Below are 22,232 nucleotides of genomic sequence, written 5' to 3' on the forward strand. Positions count from 1 at the left end.
TGATATATAATTTGAATTGTTTGGATTATTATCGAATTGAATATTTATTTAAACACATTTTGAGAATATATTTTACCATTTGTTATTAAAAAAATTAATAAAATTAGAATAAAGTAAATATTTATTTATTTTTATTTAAAGGATAATTTTATAATACAAATAATATCATTTCATTCCTATTGTTTATTTTAGAATTACCAATCATAAGATTAGAATCAAATGAGTAAATAAGCATTACATTCTCAACCCGATATCAACCATTGGAATGAAATATCTATTTCATTTCATTCCACGTATGATTTCATTCCCACCATATTCCATTCATGTCTATCAAGTGTCCCTTAGTTTTTTTTTTTTTTTTTACTTCGTAAACGCTAAATATTACCATAAATTTTAAACCCAAAGTTTTTTTTATACTAGAAGTGCGGCATAAGATGGATAACATATTAAAATCTTAGATATATAGAGAGAGTTGATATGCTCCCCGATTCACTGTTTACATCATTGGTCCAATTGAGGTCAAGGCGTCCGAAAGTAATTCGGGCGTACTGAGTGCATTCACTTTGGGCGCGTAAATCACTTATAGGCATCCCAACCTCTCAGTCACGGATGAATGATATAGACAACAAATCAAGGAGCATATCATCACTGTGTATATATATACAAAGATGATATGTTGTTTGATGCCTCCTGTGCAATCATGAGTGTCGTGCTTACATAGCATTGCAAGCTCGATTTCTTTACATTACTATTTTTTTTTTATTCTCTCTGTCCTCTTTTCAAAACCTATGGCTTGATTTTTTTTCTGAAATCTAAATTTCCTTCGCTCTCACTCCTTCCTTCGGCATAGTCTTCCGCTCTTGCATGGAAGCAAAACAAAGGCACTACAAGCTAAGCACAACTTACAACCGCATACCTGTTCTTAAGCTAGTTGGAAGCTCCCCAAACTGTCATTACAAATAAAGTCAATGTTGCTTTGCTTAGCACCACTCTCCATTCTCGATCGTAAACATATCTACTCTACTGTCTATTTTTCAACACTGTACAATTTTTTTATTAAAATTTATGCTACAACATACAAGTCCTAGTTGCTACAACGTCCAACAACTACTTGTATAGTTTGTTGCTTTAATGTGTAGCAGCTACAACGTACGAGTCATAGCTACTATAACGTATGCAACTACTTGGGCAGCCCAAAAAATCTTTTTTTGATAAATCTTAGTATTTTTAGTTATAAAATTTATAGAAAACTTGTTAAGCATCATTTCTCATATTCCATAACCAATGATAAGTCATTTCATTTTTAAGTTATAATTCACTCTAATCCTAATATATTATTTATACATGATTCGAAATGATCTATTTAATATAGGAAAAAATATATGTTATTTTTATTGAATGTCAGCCTAGTGTTTATGATATCTAGATAAAAGTAACAAGCTTTTGAAGTCTACAACATACATTCTTACAATATTAATAATCTTTTTTAATAAAATTTAGTTTTTTTTTTGTTATATAATTTGCAAAAAACTTATCAAACATCATTTCCCACAATTTATTCGATTGTAAGTTATTTAAATTAAGTTGTAATTCACTCTAATCTTAATATATTATTAGGATTTATGCAACAATGTAAAAGCCCTAATCGTCACAACGTGTAGCAGCTAAATATCCAAGTAGTTGCTACAATGTGTAGCAACAACTTAGACAGTCCAAACAACAATTTATTACAATTTTTTTTATTATATAATTTACAAGAAACTTTTCAAACATCATTTCCCATAATTGATTTGATGAGCAACAACTTAGATAGTCCAAACAACAATTTCTTACATTTTTTTGTTATATAATTTACAAGAAATTTTCCAAATATTATTTCCCATAATTGATTTGATGATAAGTCGTTTCAATTTAAATTGTAATTCTCTCTAATCTTAATATATTGTTTATACATGATTCTAAATGATTTATTTAATATAGGAGAAAATATATGTTATCTTTATTGGGCATCAGCCAAGTGTTTATGACACCAATCCTTCAAGAGTAAACGGGATGTAACAAAAGCTTTTGAAGTCCTCAGAGCAACATCTCAACGGGGCACCCTTGCTAGCCCAAGGTGGTCCAAGCGCTTGGACAAGTCCAGCTGTTCTGGTCGCTTGGGTGATTCTCCAACTATTCAGAGTTGAGCTCACCTGAACCTAACTCCAGCATTCTCCTCGAACAAACTTCCTCCCCGACTTCTTATCCCTCAGAAGTGTCGCACACGTCATTCTCGTCCGTCGGTGTACTCTTCTACAGTTTCTCGTCCCTCAGATGCATCGAGTCCATCAACTCGCTTCCCGTGTCATCCTTCTCGTCAGCTGCGTCTTTCGTTCGACTTCTTGTATTCTTAAATCCCTGCACACTTAGACAAAAGACATCAAATAACGCAGAGTCTAACTTAACTTAGTTGATTATATCAAAATCAACCCAAAGTATTTACAATAAACACTTGGTTGATGCCCAATAAAAAAATATATATTTTTATCCTATATTAAATAGATCATTTAGAATTATATATAAATAATATATTAGAATTAGGGAAAAAATATAACTTAAAATAAATTATTTACCATTGGTCATGAAAGATGAGACATGATGTTTGACAAATTTTCTATAAATTTCATAATTAAAAAATTTAAGATTTATCAAAAAAAAAAGGTTTTTTAAACGGTCCAATTAACTACTACACATTATAAAAGATAGATCCGCTATCTTAGCGATCCTCGTAGTACCGACCCCATGGATATGAAGGGAGGTTCATGCAGGTACATAAGTCATAAACGCATGACGAGGTAAAAACTACTACACATTATAACAACTATGGCTCGTACATTATAGTTATTACATGTTAAAGCAACTAATTGTCCAAATAGTTGCTACACATAACAACTAAGTGGCAAAAGGCAACTACGCTCGTCCTCAGCGTCCCCGCCAACCCGTCTAAGACCAACACGGAAAAAGTAAATCACAGATGACTACTAGCCTTTAGAATAGTGACTAGCGCATAAAGAAGACATTTACCTCAACTAAATCGATATTCGAACCTCAAACCTCATGATGACAGCACTTCATACGCTAATCACTAGACCGTCCCATGGGATTACACATAGCAACTAGGACTTCTACGATGTAATATAAATCTTAATAAAAAAGAAAGGAGCGAGAGCGAGAGAAATTTAGATTTGAAAAAAAAATCGAGCCATAAGTTTTGAATAGAAAACAAAAGGGGAGAGAGTACTAAAAAAAATTAATAATATAAAAAATTATCGTGCGCGCGCGCTTATTTAAAATGTGAGCTATAACTAACCTTTCTGTACAAGTTAAATACGCTAAAGAGCATGAATTAAGCTCAAGATCATGAAAAGTGAGCTATAGAAACTCTGCACATGAAAGGAGTAAGAGTCAAATATTGGATGGAACGTTAAGGACCCTACAGTTCTGATTATGGAGTATAAAAGATCAAACTAAACAAAAATAACATACGACAGTTAAGAAAAGTTTTTCACTTATGCACAAAGACATTCTGGCAACTGGAGAAGCAGCAGCTTCTTTACCTCTTTTCATTATGAATGTAGCCTGACTTGTTACGAAAAATATCACCTAGGGAGCATCAGGCAGTCATTTGTACCGAAGGCAAAGTACAAGTGCAGAGTTTCACCAACGATCTCAGAATCTTTAAAGCCTCTTAGATGTGTTAGAAGAGACTACGAACCAGGAAAGTTCAACAAAGAAGGCTATAAAATCGACTGACTGAAATTGATTATTAAATACGCTGAAGTCGTGTTAAGGTTTCTTCAAAAGAATATGTTAGAAGAGAAAAAGGCGTGTGAAAATTAATTATATTTCACTTCAAAGGTAATATGCCTTTCATTGAGCATCCAAAATGGAGGGTGAAGTACCGACTTACGCAAGGTCAAGGTGCCAACAGAGATTTAAGTAACAGAACACCTTATAATTAGAAGACGAGTAAAAAAGGAGATCAAACTAAACAAAAATAAATATCTGAATATTAAAAGAATTTCTTCCCTTCGACACAAGGCATTCTGGAAACTGTGAAGAAGCAACTTCTTACCTCCTTTCATGAGGAAACTAACATGACTTGCTACCAGAATTATCATCTAGAGAGCATATGCAATCACTTATACCAAAGAATAAACACAGATGATGATAAATGTAATAGCATGTCAAACCACAAAATTAGCTATCCGTGAATAGTCTGCTATCTCTCTAAGACTTAAAGAATAAACACAGATGATGATCATTGACAAATATCTCAAGTTTTAAAATATCTGAATGAACAGTAGGTAGAAAAAAAAATATGTTTCATCAAGCCAATCATCATTATGATTAAGCCTTGTTGATTGTAAGAATTAGAACAAATATTGTTCCAATTCCTGTAGTGAGGTTTCAACAAGATAAGAGCATAAAGTGCATTTATTTGATGTTCAACAAAATAGCAGATTCAGATAAAATAAAATTGACCAAACTAAACCATAATGAGCTTCAAGAATTCAAAACTTGCGATAAACTTGGTGCTCAACGACCACTCTACCAATTACCAAATAGAAGTTAGTGAGCCAAAAATGACTCACCAGCCCAGAAACTCCTGAATAGTGACACCAGAGTTGGAACTAAAGCAAGTAGTGCCATCTGTAGCTGCTCTGAGGTACTTGTCTTGATGGTAATCTGCCCACTGAGCTTGTTGTTAAGCCCAACACGAATAGCCATCTTTGAGTTTCTTCCAATGGAAAACTGAGATTGCAGATTTGTTCCCAATGCCAGGTCACCATGCCACTTCATCAGGGATAAACCCAAAGTAGAAAGGGACTGTCCAATTGGATAATCTTTGTCTCTAAGCCGTGCCTCAAGGTTGGCCCCAAGGGCCACATCACCTTGAGCACGAATAGCACCTGTGCTTGCAACCAGATTCACCCTCTTTCCAATTGTAATCTGGTCTTCAACTTTCAAACCAGTAGCTATGGTTTCTCCCAAGAACGTTACAGATATTCCACCAGCAGTTTTATTCTTCTTGAAGTTTTTGAATTTGGTTTCACCCCTGAGTATGTAAGCAAGCTGTCTTCCAACAGATTGGATGTCAAAGCCAGCAAGAGTTGAACCATTTTCTCCATGCTTGGCACAAATGGAGGAATCTAACTGAATGCTGAATTCTTTCTTGTCTTTAGTGACCTGGATAGCAATGGCTCCAGGAAAGTAATTAGCAAGAGCAAGAGATTGTTCAATGCTGACACCATCGTATCCACAGTCATGATCCCAACCATGTGTGTCTAAAACAGGCCTAGTCAAAAGCTGCGACGTTGGCTCCAGGAAACGGTATCGATGTACTGGGTTATCACAGTCAAAAGAAGGCGGCAAAGCCATATCAGGTAAAGGTACTGGCACAGCTGCAGGTGAACCCTCCTGATCATCTTCACCCATATCTCCATAACCATAACCAAGATCATCTTGCTTGATTTTTCCTCTCTTCTTCATCTCTTTGATTCTTCTTAGTTCTTCCTTCCATTGCTTTTTCTGAATAAGTTTAACCCGGTAATCATATTCGTCAAAGTAGGCATTGCGTTGCTCCTTAGTAAGCTTAGCAAGCTGAGCCTTTTTAAGGGGTTTAAAGGGTGGAAGTTGATCGTATTCATCTTCTTCTTCGTTTACATCCAATAAATCATCCAAATCAATATCCGAATCATCATTTTCACCACCCTGTTCAGCAGATAACTTTGGGTGTGTTCTGGACTGCAGAAGTGATGACAGCAAATATGGAAGAGGTGGAGATCGAAACCTGAAATTAAAGAGCTTCCCAGAAGAAGAATCTTGAAGTTTCAGAAGGGAATTAGCTTCAGATAATATCTTTGAAGAGTAACACAAAAGGAGCATCTCTGTTCTCCAACTTTTCCCATTAGGTAATACCCTTTCACCCTCTTTGTTTCTTCGACAAGAAGGATGGTTCTCAACCAGAGCAACCGGGTTCATCAAGCGCATGTCTCCAGCTGCTTGACGAATACATTGTTGAACAACATGTGACCTCTGAGCTACAACCATCTCATAGCTAAGAGCAGAACCATTTGGCCCTTCTGGCGGAGCAGAGGCAGCATGTGTGAGAGCAACAATAGCATTAAACCAGATGGAGGAACCCAATATACTAGTAATCGAGCGTAACAGAGGCAAATCATTCAGATTACGCGTCTGCGTATCAAGGCGATCTACATAAAGAACAATGTCAGGCGGGCATCTTTTGATAAATTTCTTTATCGAGATGAGTATCTTTCTGTTTGATGATTGTTCTATTGCAGAAGTACTGAGTCCTGGAGTATCAACAACTCTAATTTTAATCCCTTCTAAAGTTCCTGAAATCTCTCTCAAATAAGTTGTGGCTGGCTTAAATGCATTTGTCTTAGTCTTCAGATCGCCAAAAATAGAATTAATAGTAGCACTCTTGCCCACCCCAGTCTTTCCAAGGACAAGAATATTACAAGAGAAGTCCAAATCCTCCTTGCCATCAACCTCTAGCTGCATTGCCTTTCTCTTGGCACTTTCAGCACTAAATGCACGACCAGTTTGCCTCGCACGTTTCATGCCTTCTGCAAGACCAAGACGATGAAGAACTTGAGCAGCAACAATATCATCAGGAGAATGCCCTAGCCTCAGAACAAGGCGAAGGAATTTCACCCTTATCTGCTCAACCTTATCGTGAAGTTTCCTTTCTGCCTCATCCATTATCTCATCATCTCCAACTACTGACAAATCCGCGGGAGTAAAAATGCTTGACCGTAAAGAACGCTGTGGTGTTGGCTTTAAGGACGAAACTGAAGAACCTAGTCCAGCAGGGGGGTCAGCCGAGAAGAACTTACTAGCACCTTGGGAGCTTAGAGTAATATTGCCATCAGGTGACACACCAGCAGCTGCTTTAAGTAGAGCAGTCAGTGCAGCAGAATCAAATATCTCTTCCCCATTGCCATCCTCATCAGTATCAACCTCATCATCAGATTCAACAACAATTTCCCCATCCCCATCATGCATGAATTCTGAGCTACCATTTCTGCTGGAAAAATCTTTATCCATGTCTTGTATAATCTGTTTGGCTGTTTCTGAGCTTTCTATGATTGCCACCCTAGCAGGGACATCAGAACCAAAACCTTCCTCTAGTTCATCTGCCTCTACCTCATAAACCCCCACGATGCCATCAGCAGGAGCTGTCTGAGTGGCAGCATCAAAAAATTCCTCTTCTTCATCCAAAACAAGTACTGACTCACCATTTTCTCCAGCGATTGATGGATCAAGAGCATTAGCTTCGAGGTAGCTACTCTTCAAGTCTTCAATGACATTACATGATGTTGCATCGTCAGAAATTTGATTGATATGAGCAACACGAATTTTTCCAGCTTCGGTACCAGTATCCAGAGGCTTCTCAGCCACCTCAAGGCTTCCTGTTGCCTCAATTTCTTCAGCACCTTCAATCTTCTCATCCTTTTCATCAGCTTCAATCTTCTCATCGTTTACTTCAGCACCCTGAGTGTTTATAGCATCAACACCAATAGCCAGAGGCTTCTCAACCTTGTCGAGGTTTATCGCTGCGTCAATTACTTCACCAGCTTCAATCTTCTGGTCCTTTGCATGCGTTGATTGAAAAACCACAGGTTTAGAATCTTCCTCTACTGCAGAAGAAGGCGACTCCATCTCGTTAGAAGCCTCATAATTTTCATTTGGATAACTCACAAACAAATTATCCTGCATTCCATCAACAATAAAAACCTCGATCGACTCACCTCCAAGAGCCTTCTTCTCTGCACTGTCCTCCGATATGGCATGAATTGCATCCTCAGACAACCCACCATCCGGAATCCCATCTTTCTCCTCGCTTTGAACAGAACCCAAGGATGAAGGCTCTTTCCCTTCAACTTTTCCCCCAACGGCGCATCCATCGGGGGAATTCTCAGTGCTAGAAACCTGCAGCCCCCCGTCACCAACTTGGGTAAGGCCCGATACTTCATCAGCGGAGATAGATTTCGCATCTCCATCGACGGAAGAAGGAACTGCGCCACCGGAAGAGATTTGCCCTACCCCGCCATCAGGCAATGGAGTGTTGGGCACGGCATCGTCCGGAGTAAGAATCTTCTCTCGAAAATCGACGGAGACGCCGTCTGCAACATCCGGAGGTCTAGATTCGACCTGAGAAAGCTCGTCTCCGCCCGTCGGGGTCTCCACCTCGGGCACAACGTCGCCACCGTCCTCAGGGATGGAGACCGTTGATTGCTCAGGAACCAGAGTCGGCGCCAGAGGCGCTGCATCCGAGGCCTGAAGCGGCGACAGTGGGACGGAATCGGAGGAGGCCATGGCGGATAGAGAGGACGAAAGGGTAAGGGAGAGGGTTTATCTTCTCCGCAGGGAATTGTACAACCGTAGAATGGATGATAAGGTTTCCCCCATATTTATCTAAAGAAGAAGAAAAATTTATTCCATCCTCACCCTATAATTTACGGGAATATCAAGATCGGTCCAGACTCCGGTCGAATGTTTTTTGCGTTGCACCTCTTTTTTTTATTTATTTGCAAAAAAAACTTTTTTATCTTAATACATACTTTTGTATTAATAATCTTTATCATATCTTTCTCATTCTATACGTCTTAATTTCTAAAAGAAAATTTAATTTAATTCTGAAAAAACTACTAAATCTTAAATTCAAATCAATACAGATAAATCCGAGCACAATTCAAACCTAAACCAACCTGAATCTTCGATCTGACCCAAATCCAAAAACCTATCAAACTAATCAAATGTATTTCAAATCGACTAGAGTCGGATTGACGGATCAAGCCATTTTTTACGCCCCTAAAAATTTATATATCTTACATTTAAAAAATATTTTATTGATATCTTTGATTTATTATACGTTAAAACATGAAATATCTTTAATTTTATAAAACATTTGAACATTTACGCTATCTCTAACTAACAATCACTTTATTAGAGATTTTAATAAACTCTTTCAACTATTTTTATCTTTGTAGTTGTTAAAATAGACAGATTGGTGCTTCGAACAATGTTCCTGTACCAAATCAAGATAGAAAAAATATGAGCTTCAGTGAACAATCACTTTACCGTTCTTAAAGCATTAGCTCATTAATCTAATAAGAAAGAGCAAGAGCAGTTATAAGAAGGTAACAAATAAGAAAAAATAAATGATGAAATCAAATTCTGACCATTTCTAGAATAAGATTAAATCAAGAAAAAATAAGAATTATTACATTCAAGGCCTGCACGAGTGTACTTCAGCAGAATGCAACAGGAGTTCTCAGTAATGGACTACGTAAATTTACACAGGTTGAGCACTCGCAAAATATTTGGTATGAGACTTTGAGAGTTTTACAAACCTGGCCAGCACAAAAAACAACTCTGTTACAATGGATCTAATGAATCCAAGATCTGGGAAGGAGTTACTGCTATGTTAGGACCAGTCCCATCCTGGATTTGTGGAGAAATATCCTGATCCAGATAAATTCACATGTAAGTAATAGTTCCGAGGAAGCACTGCACATGACATTTTTCGTTCTAGCCGCATTACCTGGGACTGCATGAGCTGCTGCTGTGACTGCATGTCTTGTTGCAGCACGAATGGCTGCGGTTGAGATAACCGATAATATGGCTCTTTGAGATCGAGTTTACATGAAGATGTCTGCAGTATTCCACCTTGCTCGGCGCCAGGTCCCCACATTTTAGCTTTTAGAGAGATTGAGGAAATAGAGATGTGAGCACAGTGTAGTAGCAGCTAAGGATTAGGAAATTGACCGACCTGACATAGTCAAGTAAATTGTGTAACTTTGAGCACTGTGGGAGACCAGGTGAAGGCGTCCGGTGATTTCTTGACCAGCCATGACGTATATCGGTTGGGCAAGGACACACCGCAGTTGGTACCAATGGGTTGTGGGAGCGCCGGGAGCTGTCGTAAGCCATCTTTGCACAGAACTGCATGATATGCCCGAACATAACGTGAGAGCTCTTAGAAACCAAAATACCCAAATTGCAACTCTTCGAGTTGAAAAGAAAGGTTACAACAAGATATAGCCCTAGAAAAGATGTTAGGGCGTATGAATTGAATATATGCAGATTGCCAATTTTTCATGCGTAAAGGTTCGTTCACTTTCACAAACTGTTGAAGTAGAATTGTTCGACAAATACAAAAGAGGGATGCACGAGAAAAAATTCAGATTAGAGCAAACAGAAGAAACTAGCATTTCTCCTACCACCTTCTCCCTGGTTATAGATAGACTAACCACCAATCTTAAAAACAAATCCATTTCCAACTCATGTAGTATGCTAAGAACTGATTCACAAAAGAATAATTTGCTATTTCATGTTAAAAAGGTTTATTTAGTTCATAAATGCTTACTGCCGTGAAAAGGTTGAACAATATAGCAGGGACATACAATAGAAGATATGGGGCACAATCATATGAGAAAAATGATCGATGGGTGAGTATTAGTTCCCCTTGCTTCCTTAATAAGATTACTAATAAAATAAATGTTTTATCTAACTACAAATATGATAAAGCAATGAATATTAACCAAGTTCCATAGCAATCTGACTAAACAAACTAAACTTTATCTATTCTTGATGTTCCTGAAAATGATAAATGATAAAAATGAAATCACTTAATTCTGCCTCCATTATGCATTTAATTTACAGGGAAAAAAACAACAAACGACAGCTAGGAAGAAAAGGAAAACATGTAACGATGATAACATTTTTAGGAAGAAATTTTGTGCATCAGACTTAAGTTCCAAAATATGCAGTAACTACCACAAGTGCTAAAAGCATGTGTAAGATTACCTCCCATCAAACAATACATCAAACCAACAAGCTAGGCCATGCACCCGTGTGCCAACAGATGAGATAAAACTTAGAGGAATATCAATTTCATAGAGCTCCTCTTCCTTGATAACAAAAAATAGTGAATTTTAAGAGAGTACATGGAAAAATGAATAACTACGGTTAATGAATGAATAACAGAGTATAGGTAGGAAAAATGAATACATGTGCAACATCATTCCCTCCAACCTTTTACTTGATAAATGAATCATACTTTAATTTTTCATTTATTTTATGTTGTAATCATATTTAGTATTATTAAATGAATAAATAAACAAAACAAGGTGTTAGAGCAGGGAAGATAACAGCTTCATAGAGCTCGCCTTCAATAAAAAAAAAAGTGAATTTTAAGAGTGTATAATGAATAACTAGGAACAACATCATTTGCTCTGCATAAATGAAGATTATAAAGTGTCTCAGCTTTTTTACACAACCAGCACAATATTTCTCTCTCCCTCGTACAAAAAACTAGATGCTATCCTCTCTTTTGTTATGAACTGGAACTTACAAAAGTTGCAGCTAGGAAAGCAACTCTTATAACTCCTCTGTTACCACCTCAGCAACATCTGTGTTTTTGTACTACAGAAATATTGAAGAAAAATAGATCTAAACAAACAATTCCTAATTACAGTTGTTCATTTTTTACTGATCCGAGTTTATTTACCACCACAAGTTTATTCACTGATTAGCCAATTCCAATAGATACTGAGATAACTAAAATTTACAGTAATTTCTCAGACAAAATCATATCTGTCCTGGACAATAAGTATCCAACTCAACCTATTCATGAAAACAAGTTCCAAAAATATTAGTAAACTTCTACCTTCATGGAAGAGAAATTTAGCGGGTGGATGATAGGAGGAGAGACGAGTAACCTTGGATCAAATGCATCAACCACAGGCTGTTTAACAAAAATAGGATAGGAAAAAACATAAGCTATATACAGAATGCAAAACCAAAAAAAAAAAAAACAGTGTGATATCAACAGTATCCCTGAACAAAATGAATATGGTGCATTAATACTCAAGAAAAGTTTAAGTTCAACAAATGTCATAAAAATGGCACATGGCAGGAAGAAGTAAGTCTTGGCATCATACTCAAGAAAAATAAGATTTCAATGAAAAAATGTACATAGAAAAGTATCAAAAGTTATATTCAGGAATCAGGATGACTCTCCATGGTGTGTGTTACTTGTAGACTAAATTTCAGCTAAAGTGCAACTAAGATAAAATGTTTGTGTAATATTGACAAATAAAAGAATATATGAATACGTAGAGTCAATCAAGCAAATAAGTTAACGCCAGTTAGCAAAAAGTTTAGTCATTCTAGCAAGATATAGTCTATGGATAATTAGTCATTCAAGCAAACACGTAATTTAATATCATATAGCAAAACATTTGTAGCGAAATAGTAATATTGGATTTTGCTTCCAAGTCAGTTATGTCTGTGTGTCAACTAGGTTAGTTCCCTAAAAGTTGATAAAATCTGAATATGCATATATTTTGCATAGTAGAAGGAAGACAAATAAAAACAAGTTCACCTGAGAAAAATATCCCTGGAAAGCAGATCCATATAAAGGTGTAAGATCAACACCATAATAGTTATGCTGCTGCCAGAATAGTGCCTATACAAGTCAAATTAAACCATATTTTTTGGTTATTTATTCTCATAACAATTTCATAAAAGCAAGTGTTAAAACATGTTTTTGTAAGTGCAGAAGAATATGAAAAACACGCTAATCGCAAGCTAGAGTACACCAGACACAAGAAGCTTATTTAAAGTGACCAAGTTGGAATCTTTGCAGGGTCAGAAATACACTTTCCTATTTTGATAAGCAGACAATAAATCAATGCATGAGTGTGATTTTAAAAGAATTAGTCAATTTGGTTCTCCTAATCCTTATTTAGTAGTACCCGTGTTTGGTGTAACTTGCCATTATTAATGGAATATTGTCAATCCATTTTTGTATCTATCTTCCTTTGCAAACAACCAAATTGAATATTATCAATTTATGGTTAACTAAGTTATCAAGCAAGACTAAGGGACCCACACTACTCTAAACCATTTAACATGAATTTCTATTAAAACAGAGCATATAAGAGTAATGCTCAGTCACCATCAGGTTAATATCAAGCTCCAAGAAATCCTAATCCATAAAACAGATTCAGTGCAAGCCTTTTGGTCACAGATTGTGAAGTTGGCGAAGTGTATAGCCAAGCAATTTTCTTATAAAGATCATTGAACCTTCTCGTACTAGAGAGTCACTTCAAGGTTGTCAAAATTGAGGCAGTAACCATGAATCAATTAAGGTTAAATCAGAAAGTGTTAAGTAGGTTCCATCCCCACCATCTACTTGAGTCTCAATGGTATCAATGTAATAGAAGAGAGGAAGAGGAAGACAATCACGTTATGTCAACAAAGTGGAAGATGACCTTGTTGTGGTCTCTTCTATCACAAATAATTCCATCCTTGTTTAGAGTTGAACCAAACTTATTTTTGTTGAACTGGTTTAGATGTATATTTTCCGTTAAATTGGTTAGTTTTGAATTGAGTTCCCTTTTAATTCCCTTCTCTTTCCCTCATCATCATAACTCACTTGAATGTTGCAAAAGGCGAAGTCCGTCACCCAGGCATTCTGAGGTAGGTCCTCTTTCTATACCCAAGCTCTCTTTCCCTCCTGATCTCTCACGTAACTTCTTCCCAAGCAACGATCAGCAGCCAATCACTCTATGGCGGCATCCTCTTCCATCCAGAAACCTGAGCAGGTCCTTTCCTCACCTGATCCAATCACAATGAGTGTCTCATTCATTTCCCTCTTGATTGTTGTGACTGTATCCCGATCTGAGCATTCTGAACCTTCCTCATTATCTTACTGAAGTTGTCACCAGTAATTAAACAAATATTTACTCTGAGCATTCTGAACTTCTAAAGAAAAGAAGATTAACAGGCATGCTATACTGGTGATCATATCCATGTAATACACCTTAAATTCCGATAATAAATCCTTTATACAAATTAACATCCTACTGATTTTGATTTAGTAGCCAAAAAATAACAAAAACAGTTTTCAACCAGCCAATATACAAAGAAGAAACAAGTTTAGACACAGGTACATTTTATAATATATAATGATATGTGTAATCATAACTCGTAATACACAGAAATAACAAATACATACTCGAAAAGAGAAAATGCTAATTTACAACAGCTACCTTATTTGCAATTTCAACAAAGAGATACTCATCGCTAAATGGTGCCATGTGAATCCTACACAAATTGGCAATGAGAGAGATAATTTGAAGTTGATAATTATATAAGAATGTAAAACAAAATAAAAGTGGAAAAATGAAGTATTTCCAAGTTGCAGATCAAGAAAAAAAAAATCTCATAGAAATGATATGAACTTTCTTTAATCAAAGATAATTCCAAGAACCATATTTCAGGAATTTTAATTTAAACCAGCAATTTGAATTCTAAACATAGATTTTGACAGAATAGTAATTTATTATGGTACAATTAACTGCCAAGAGTAATAATTTCAAGGTATTGAGTTCTGGCTGCTCCTCCAGAAAAACTTAGCAATAAAATTTACAGAAAAGGAACCAGTAAAGGTCAGGACAGCAACAACACAGCCAGAATAGGATAAATAAAATGTTTACTTTAGTAGATAAAAATGATTTAATTGACTTGAATATTGAATAGAATTTGTGACATATGACTTGAGTTCAATAGAGGGATAAGATCAATCTAGCCAACTCCAAACAGTTGGAACAAACACAGCTTGTTTGTAACTTGCATAGTGTCCGATATAAAATTACTTCTGACTAGTTAATATGAATTCAATGAACTATTTCTAGGATCCATTGAGTCAAGACAAGTATTTAAAGATTCAAACTTGACGCTATCATTGCCAATGAATAAACACAGCTATCAAGGGGAGGTGATTATCATATACCATACTAAAATCAACAAACAGCCTACTACTAAGGAAGGTAACACAGATATTATTTGTCTGTGGAAAAGTTCTTTCATTTTTGTGTTTACCAAAAGCGAAATATCATATACTATACTACACAAAATAAATATTTGCATTATCATACAATGTTGATTTGATAAGATTCGTTAACATTGAATCTAGTTAATCTTATTTGTTCGGACATGAAGAAATAAAGAAACCATCACAATTGTCAAAAGCACCAAGCCTGAGAAAAGTACAAAAATGGAGGTAGGTTGAAGTGTGTCATAGAATAGATGCCTCAATTTACTATTTCTATCTAAAAGGATATACTCTTATGCTTATTTATGATATGTCTCTCATAAGTAGTATCAAGTTATTACTATATTGTTAAAAATGTGATTTATAAGTAATAAATAATATCAACTATAATTCTAGTAGTTATATGATTAGATAGAAAGTATAAGATTGTAAAACTTAAATAATATTTAATATTTCAATATATACTTAATATATTAAAATTTTAAAATTAAAAATAATGAATAATATCATATTAAGTTAAATTAATAATTAATAGAATTTTAATATTTTAAATAAATAATTATAAATAAAAAAGAAAACAAAAGAAAAATATAATTATATGAAACCTCTATATCTATCTGCAAGGAGAACTTATGTGATCTAGGAAAAAATATATATTTTTTCTTTTAACTATGATTATGATGAATTAGATATTCATATTTATTTGCTAAAAATAAAATAAGTAAAACTAGTGGCATACTTTATTTTTGGAACTTTTCTTCGTGGGAGAGAAGTGGTGGATTTGAAATAACTCACAAAGAACACCCTTTAAAAGATCACCTAGTACTATTAGGGCAAATAAACCTTTTTCGTACTTATAGATACTGAGATATCTGTGAAGCTGAGATATCTGTGAAGCCTTGGGTAGGGTCGTATTTAATGTTTGTGAACCCTCATGTCAAATAAACCTTTAGGGCAATGACACCATGATGCTGAATTCTGGCCTATTATTGTATTACCTTGTTTTTTCAAGGAAAATGAAAGGAAGAAAAATGATTCAATGTGTTCAGTCAAGAGAATAATTAAGTCTTCTGCTGATCTCTGACCACGAACAACGATTCTTGACAGAACTTTACTCATGACTAGGACATTTGTGCCTATGTACCAAACCGACAGGCTGATAGCTATAGAGGTAATATGGTAAAACAAAAACATTACTAAATGAGTAAATTTAGCATCATTTTCAGGCATCACAAGCTGCAAAGAATTTAAGTCCCTCATGTAGAAAGGTGTGACGAACAAGTTTAAGTACCTTCCTAAAGATGGAAACATCTTCCCATCAGATGCAAGGAATCGATCCCTTGCAATTACATACGTCTCTAGCATTCTTTCATTGACTAACAAGGTACCTGAAATTTTTTAGAAAAGCAAACATCAAGAGAGGTCATTCTCCAATAGTTTGGATGGAACCTATACTAAGTACTAACATCATAACAAAAGAACATTGATGCAATCAAAATCATGATAAAACCAAAAACAGAAGAAGGCTATTTCAACACTATCAAATTATGCACTTGTAAGGTTAGAAAATGAGAAACAGACTACCAATTGTCTAGTGTCATTCAGTAGTAAAGCCCATTGAGTAACAAGCTTATCTGCTATGCAGAAGAAAAGGTACAAAAACATCCAAAAGTAACTTAACTAATACCAAGATGAAGAGGCATTGAGAAAACTGAAAGAGCATGTCAGGTTCCAAAAATGAATGCAACAGACACATTATTAAGGAAAAAAAATTACTGTCTAATCATACTAAGCAGACAAAAATAATATGTAATAGCATAGGTTAGCTAAATTTCCTTTAAAATAAATTAAGTTAATCAAGCTGATGAGTTTGGGAAAAGGCTGCACCAAATAGGATTTGGATCTGCATTACAAATATATTCCCTACAGTACAAGCTTCGTACAGATCAGGAAACTTGTATCTCTTAGCAATTCTATAAAGAACCAAAGACTACATTACTTTAGTAGATATGTTGAGATTTTGACTATAATTTTTTAAAAAAAAGGTTTAATATAATTATGAATTTGGTGCTGTTGAGGCCTCCAATGCAGTTCAAATAAAAAAGCTTCAGATGCTATCTCAGATTAAAACTTGTACTTGGAAGAAACGAGACCAGAATGGTAACCAAGATGGCTCGTGTAGAGTCCTATGGAAAGACACATTCCCATGACCAATAAAAGAAGAATTAACTTTCCTCTTAGTAGTCCATCGTTGTCATATTCAAATGACGACCTGATAATAGCATGACAAGAATTATTATGTCGACTCTGTAGAACTACATAAGGAAGACATACAATCCTCCCATGATGAGCATTAGTCAGAACACTTGTTCTTATTTCCCATTTGCTGCTTAGTCATTCAAGGTCCCCTAATCTATAAAAAATTGGCACTTCTTAATGCTGCATGGGGTACTCCAACAGGAAAGTAAATAATTTAACATTAGATAGTCTCATTCCAAGAGATTGCCTATCTTGAAACTCATGAAATTATCTTGTTAGTTGTAGTTTTTTGCCAACAAGATCCCAAGGAAAACTAAAGGGCATTGATACCGGAAAAGTAGGCAAACCCAAAATAAATAAATCCTACAATACAACAAAAATTTTCGATGTACTTCAGATAGTAGACAAATATCATACAACCAACATAATAAGCAGGTAGTATAGTTAGAGTGAGAATAGAAGATTGATCAAAAATATGAGAAATACTAGGTTGGTGAGAAAATTTTAAAATTTAATCAAGCAGCACTTAAATTCAACAGGAAAACACAAAGAAAGAGAAAATAAACAGTAATATAATTCAATAAGAAAGAGAAACAGTGCAATAGACAACTGCCACTGTTTGCAGAGGAAAATTCACACAGCCTTGAACTTTTACAGTGGCCAACAAGTTGTTATGAATACTGATCCAAATAATTGCATACCAACTAAATGCTCTATTTATAACTTCTCGTCACATTCAATGTGTTAGATCCTAAACCTAAATTCTGCACCAATCTCCATTTTTTCACTCATACTCCTTGAGTGATTTGTAGTTTCAAGTTAAAATCATTATCCAAATATGTACCCTCATTTGTAGCGAAAGTTCAGAGAGATGAAATGTTATTATTTGTTTAAGAGAACTTATATAACATATTGGACTCAACTTAATACCGTATAACTAAAACACCAAATGCAGAACTATTAAATTCACAGCATATATAAGCAAGTTCAGTAATCTGATAACTCTTACACTATCTCTCAAGGTAAAGCATAGATACTATCTATGTTCAAGTTTCATAGCTAGAAAAAGATCTTTAAAAAAAGTAATGTGTCAAAGACACTTGACGACAATGAAGACACGCGTAATAGCAATGCAGCAGTGGGGAAGTATAATGGTATGACATGCTAAATTCACCCTCTGAGTTAGAAGCTGAGGTTCATGACAATCTTCTCCGTATCATCTTCTAACTCTACTCCCCTCAAACTAAAGATATTGCAAGATTCTGAACTTACGAGAGTAGATCTAACAACTCCGATTCTCTAACAACAATAAGCAAAAAGAAAATGAAAAGCTACAAATAATTGTCATCGATATCCAATGTAAAGCAAAAGGAACTCACCCATTGGCTCAGAAATAAGGATATCTGCTTTTTCTGGTAGTTCCACTTCTTCAATTTTACCTTTAATGACCTACTCAAGTCAAAATATAATCAGATTCAAGAACTAAAGAAAAGTCATACATTTCAATTTCAGACAATAAATACAAGTAAAATCAAACCGTGATCCGCTGTCCAAGAGATGGATTTCCGGCAATAAGCCTGCGTGCATACTCCACCATGTCAGATGCCTCTACAGCATAAACATGCTTAGCTCCAGCCTGGAAATAAAATGCAAGTTTAATACATCAATCAAGAGAAAACTAGATAAGTAATAAACCAGGGTTGGGTACCTGAGCAGCAAACAGTGAAAGAATGCCACTACCAGCACCAACATCAACCACAATGCGACCATGAAAATCAACACGGTTTTCAATTATTGCAGCATAATATGTTCCTGAAATTTGAATAAATTGCGTAAGCATAAAATATAATATTTTACTATTCATATAGCCTTCGGATAGCAAGATAAGATCCACATAGCCACTTCAAATATTTGGAATGTGGCTCAGAGTTGTTGAGATAATAGTAAGATGTTTTGGGCATTCTTTAAGAAAATTGAATTTGTGCCTACCAAATCCTGAGACATAATACAGGCCTGAAAGACTAGAAATGAAAATGCTCTTACATTACAGACCTGTTCTTACATAGTCTTGGAGCATATTTTGCTGGTGTACTAACTGCCCATAATAATGGAAGTACATCTTGGAAGATGTGGAATCGATTTTGTTATCGAATTTGCTTTTAGAAACTACTATAGTTCCATTCTCCAAAGGTCCATCTGAAACAAAAACAGAAAAAATAGGAAACACAACTAATGAATTGTAATCAAACTAAGTTCTCTAGAGCAGAAGCAGATACTTGTGTAATATTATATACATAACCATTAACTACAAGCAAATTAACATACACAACAAATCACATTTTGTTTATCATGTTAAGATTTTTCAAACTCAGTTGTTTTTCTTTTCCAACAATGAGCCACTCATACTATGAACCTGTTAAAGCATCCAAAGTCAATCATGCAAAGGTATACAGCATCCAAAAGTCTCTTACAAACATCCACTTGGTCATTTAGAACCTGGTTGGAGGATTTTTCAAGGCATACAGCCATGATATATATCATCTTGAATCCTTGATACCACATCGATCATCACCATCTTCTATCTTGAATCTAAACTAGATCCTTGATTAAGGGAGTCTTCAATTTTCTTGTATGTGAGATGTGTTAGCAAAATAGGGTCATACTGCCTACCAAATTCTTGCCAATAATAGGGTGAGGCCCAGCAAAATAAAGTCATACTACCTACCTAATTCTTGCCAATAATAGGGTGAGGTCCACTTTTGAGTTGATGCATTTTGATAGTTTAGGTCCATTTTCAAATTTATATTATATTAAAATTCCAATTTCTTCTCCAAGCATATCCTTTCTCTAGTAGCAACAATCAAAACAGAAGCCGCAGGAGGCAAGCAGGCAATGGAGAGTTTAAAAAATCAAATAAATAATACTTCAAACAGCATACTAAGGTCTCTATCACAATACTTTGATTACTAAAGTTCATGATCGATATTGCACAGCATAGATCGTGGCATATTTTATGATGCTTATAACCTCAAAGGAAAAAAAAAATCGCAAAAGCACTTTCGAAATGATCTAGCAACATTGAAACTGTGGTTTGACTAATTGATTTTGTTACTTCAATCTCTAGTTTAAGAAAATCCTAATCACACAAAGATATAGACACTAGTGAGAGCAAAACATCTAGGAACAATATCATAAACAATGCCCTAGTAAACCATTGTGCACAAATTGAACAAATGATACCAGTTTTTGCATCAACTCCTCCAAGTTTCCACTTTTCAAAAGCCAAAATGAAAGCTTTGCTTTCATCCTTTGTTTTAAAATCAATCTTATATGCTCTTGAAAAAGATTCCTGTTTCGGCAAATTAGCAAAGAAGTTATTAAGGGGAAAATTAGATAAACAATTTTGATTGCAGGGGTAACATACTGATGATCCATTATAGTAGTCAGAAAATCATATGTAAATTTTTCAATGAAATAATGACTAGGAAAATCATACACTCATTATTACCATGCAGATACAAAATGCTTTGAGAAAAGAATAAGTCTATTAAAGGATTCTCCTCCTCCAAAAGAGTCTTAAGAAAATCAAACAAATGTCAGGTCATACCATAGAACAGCTCATTACGCAGCTAGGAAAAATTTTCTTTTGTTTATGCAAATGAAGGCACAACACCATCAAAAAATGTGGCACGGGATCGTATTTTGATGCTGGACTAATAAGGCAATGAAAATTTTTTCCTCAATCTAGTAATCCAACATCAAAAAGTTGTGACTTCTAATGTAAAGAAGAAGGAATAAGATGAATGGGTGGCTCGGAAATTGAAGAACCCAAAAGATCCAGCGAAGGAAATAGCAATATAAGCATTAAAAATTTCTACAAAGTTAGAATTGTACTGAATCTAGAGCATTTAAAGTTTCCAATGAGCTATACTAAAAAGTAACAAGACCTTTTCTTCCTCGTCGTCATCTGCTTCCTCACCCACGCATAGCAACTCCAGATGACCCAACACGAAGATCTGGACAAAGCACCATTCAGAGAAAAAAATAAATTAAAAAATGCCGACAAGACCATTACACTCTTCAAGACAATAACTTGCAGCGTACGAAAGCGAATAAGAAGCGGGAGGCGCTCGAAAACCTGAATCTTCCGGAGATCGAGGTCGAGATCGGGGACGAAAGAGCTCGGCTGGTAGAACCGAAGCCGAGGGCGGTCGGCCTGGTCGTAGGCGAAGGAAGGGAAGACAGAGAGTACGGCGGAAGGGGCGGAGGACGAGAGATGGGATAGAGAGATGGAGGGGAACTCCTGCGATGGCTGTTGACTCTGCTGCCCTAGAGGAGCCTCCATTACTTGGCCTCCCCGACGAGAACTAGGGCTTAGCTTCGGAGGGCGGACGAGAGATTAGGGTTTTAGAGTGAGAGGGAGGGCGTAGAACGGCGGGCGAAAGGGAAGAGGAATGAGCTCGAGCAGCCGCCACACCGAGCGGTCGCTCTCTTCGACATGCTTGTGGTATTTAATCGGCGTTCGACGCTGGCTTCGAAATTAGAAATTGCGATTTGGTATGAATTTGTAACTCAATTAGTTTTTGCGATCTTTTTTTTTACCGTTTTGTCAAAATCTAACTAGATTTAGTCCATAAATAGTTATTTTCGCATTTCTTCCGGATTTTTTTTATTTTATTATTTTTTTTTTTTTTTTGAAAGTATCCAAATTTTACCCGGACAATGAAAAATTCCTTCATCCCAGATTGGCCTAATTCCAACTTTCTCGAATGCATTATGACAAAATATTTTTGTCAATAATCAATTTTTTTCACTAAAACAATATGATATTTTATATCAAAATTGCAGTAAAATTCACCCAAACACTTGCTCATTTAGCGTTCATAAATTAAAATTTCGAATTTTTTTATTGTTGTTATTGTTATAATGGATAACTATTACTCCTACTAATACGATACACCAGCAAGATGCTTCAATAACTCCAAGTATACATGATTTATCTTAATAGTCTTTAATATTAATCGATTTATATATATATAACTGGAGTTTGATTTAGGCA

General features: G+C 35.4%; 2 protein-coding genes across 2 annotated transcripts; both read right to left on the reverse strand.

Annotated features, from left to right (window-relative positions):
- Window positions 1–4,349: 4,349 nt before the first annotated feature.
- LOC122019280 (translocase of chloroplast 101, chloroplastic-like) lies at window positions 4,350–8,459 on the reverse strand. Its single transcript, XM_042576765.1, has 2 exons — window positions 7,818–8,459; window positions 4,350–7,706 (listed from the first exon to the last, which is right to left on the reverse strand). Exons 1-2 carry the CDS (start codon window positions 8,383–8,385, stop codon window positions 4,612–4,614), a joined length of 3,663 nt encoding a protein of 1,220 aa, XP_042432699.1. The 5' UTR covers window positions 8,386–8,459; the 3' UTR covers window positions 4,350–4,611.
- Window positions 8,460–9,234: 775 nt separating this feature from the next.
- Window positions 9,235–21,714, reverse strand: LOC122019285 (probable histone-arginine methyltransferase CARM1). Its single transcript, XM_042576770.1, has 15 exons — window positions 21,312–21,714; window positions 21,121–21,189; window positions 20,414–20,522; window positions 19,226–19,369; window positions 18,882–18,985; window positions 18,711–18,809; window positions 18,553–18,622; window positions 16,206–16,302; window positions 14,130–14,184; window positions 12,458–12,541; window positions 11,741–11,818; window positions 10,879–10,982; window positions 9,842–10,014; window positions 9,614–9,768; window positions 9,235–9,534 (listed from the first exon to the last, which is right to left on the reverse strand). The coding sequence occupies exons 1-15, from the start codon at window positions 21,516–21,518 to the stop codon at window positions 9,448–9,450; spliced, it is 1,635 nt and encodes a 544-aa protein (XP_042432704.1). The 5' UTR covers window positions 21,519–21,714; the 3' UTR covers window positions 9,235–9,447.
- Between the last annotated feature and the right edge of the window lie 518 nt (window positions 21,715–22,232).

The sequence above is a fragment of the Zingiber officinale genome, chromosome 1A (assembly GCF_018446385.1).
Source record: "Zingiber officinale cultivar Zhangliang chromosome 1A, Zo_v1.1, whole genome shotgun sequence".
In the NCBI taxonomy this organism is placed as follows: domain Eukaryota; kingdom Viridiplantae; phylum Streptophyta; class Magnoliopsida; order Zingiberales; family Zingiberaceae; genus Zingiber; species Zingiber officinale.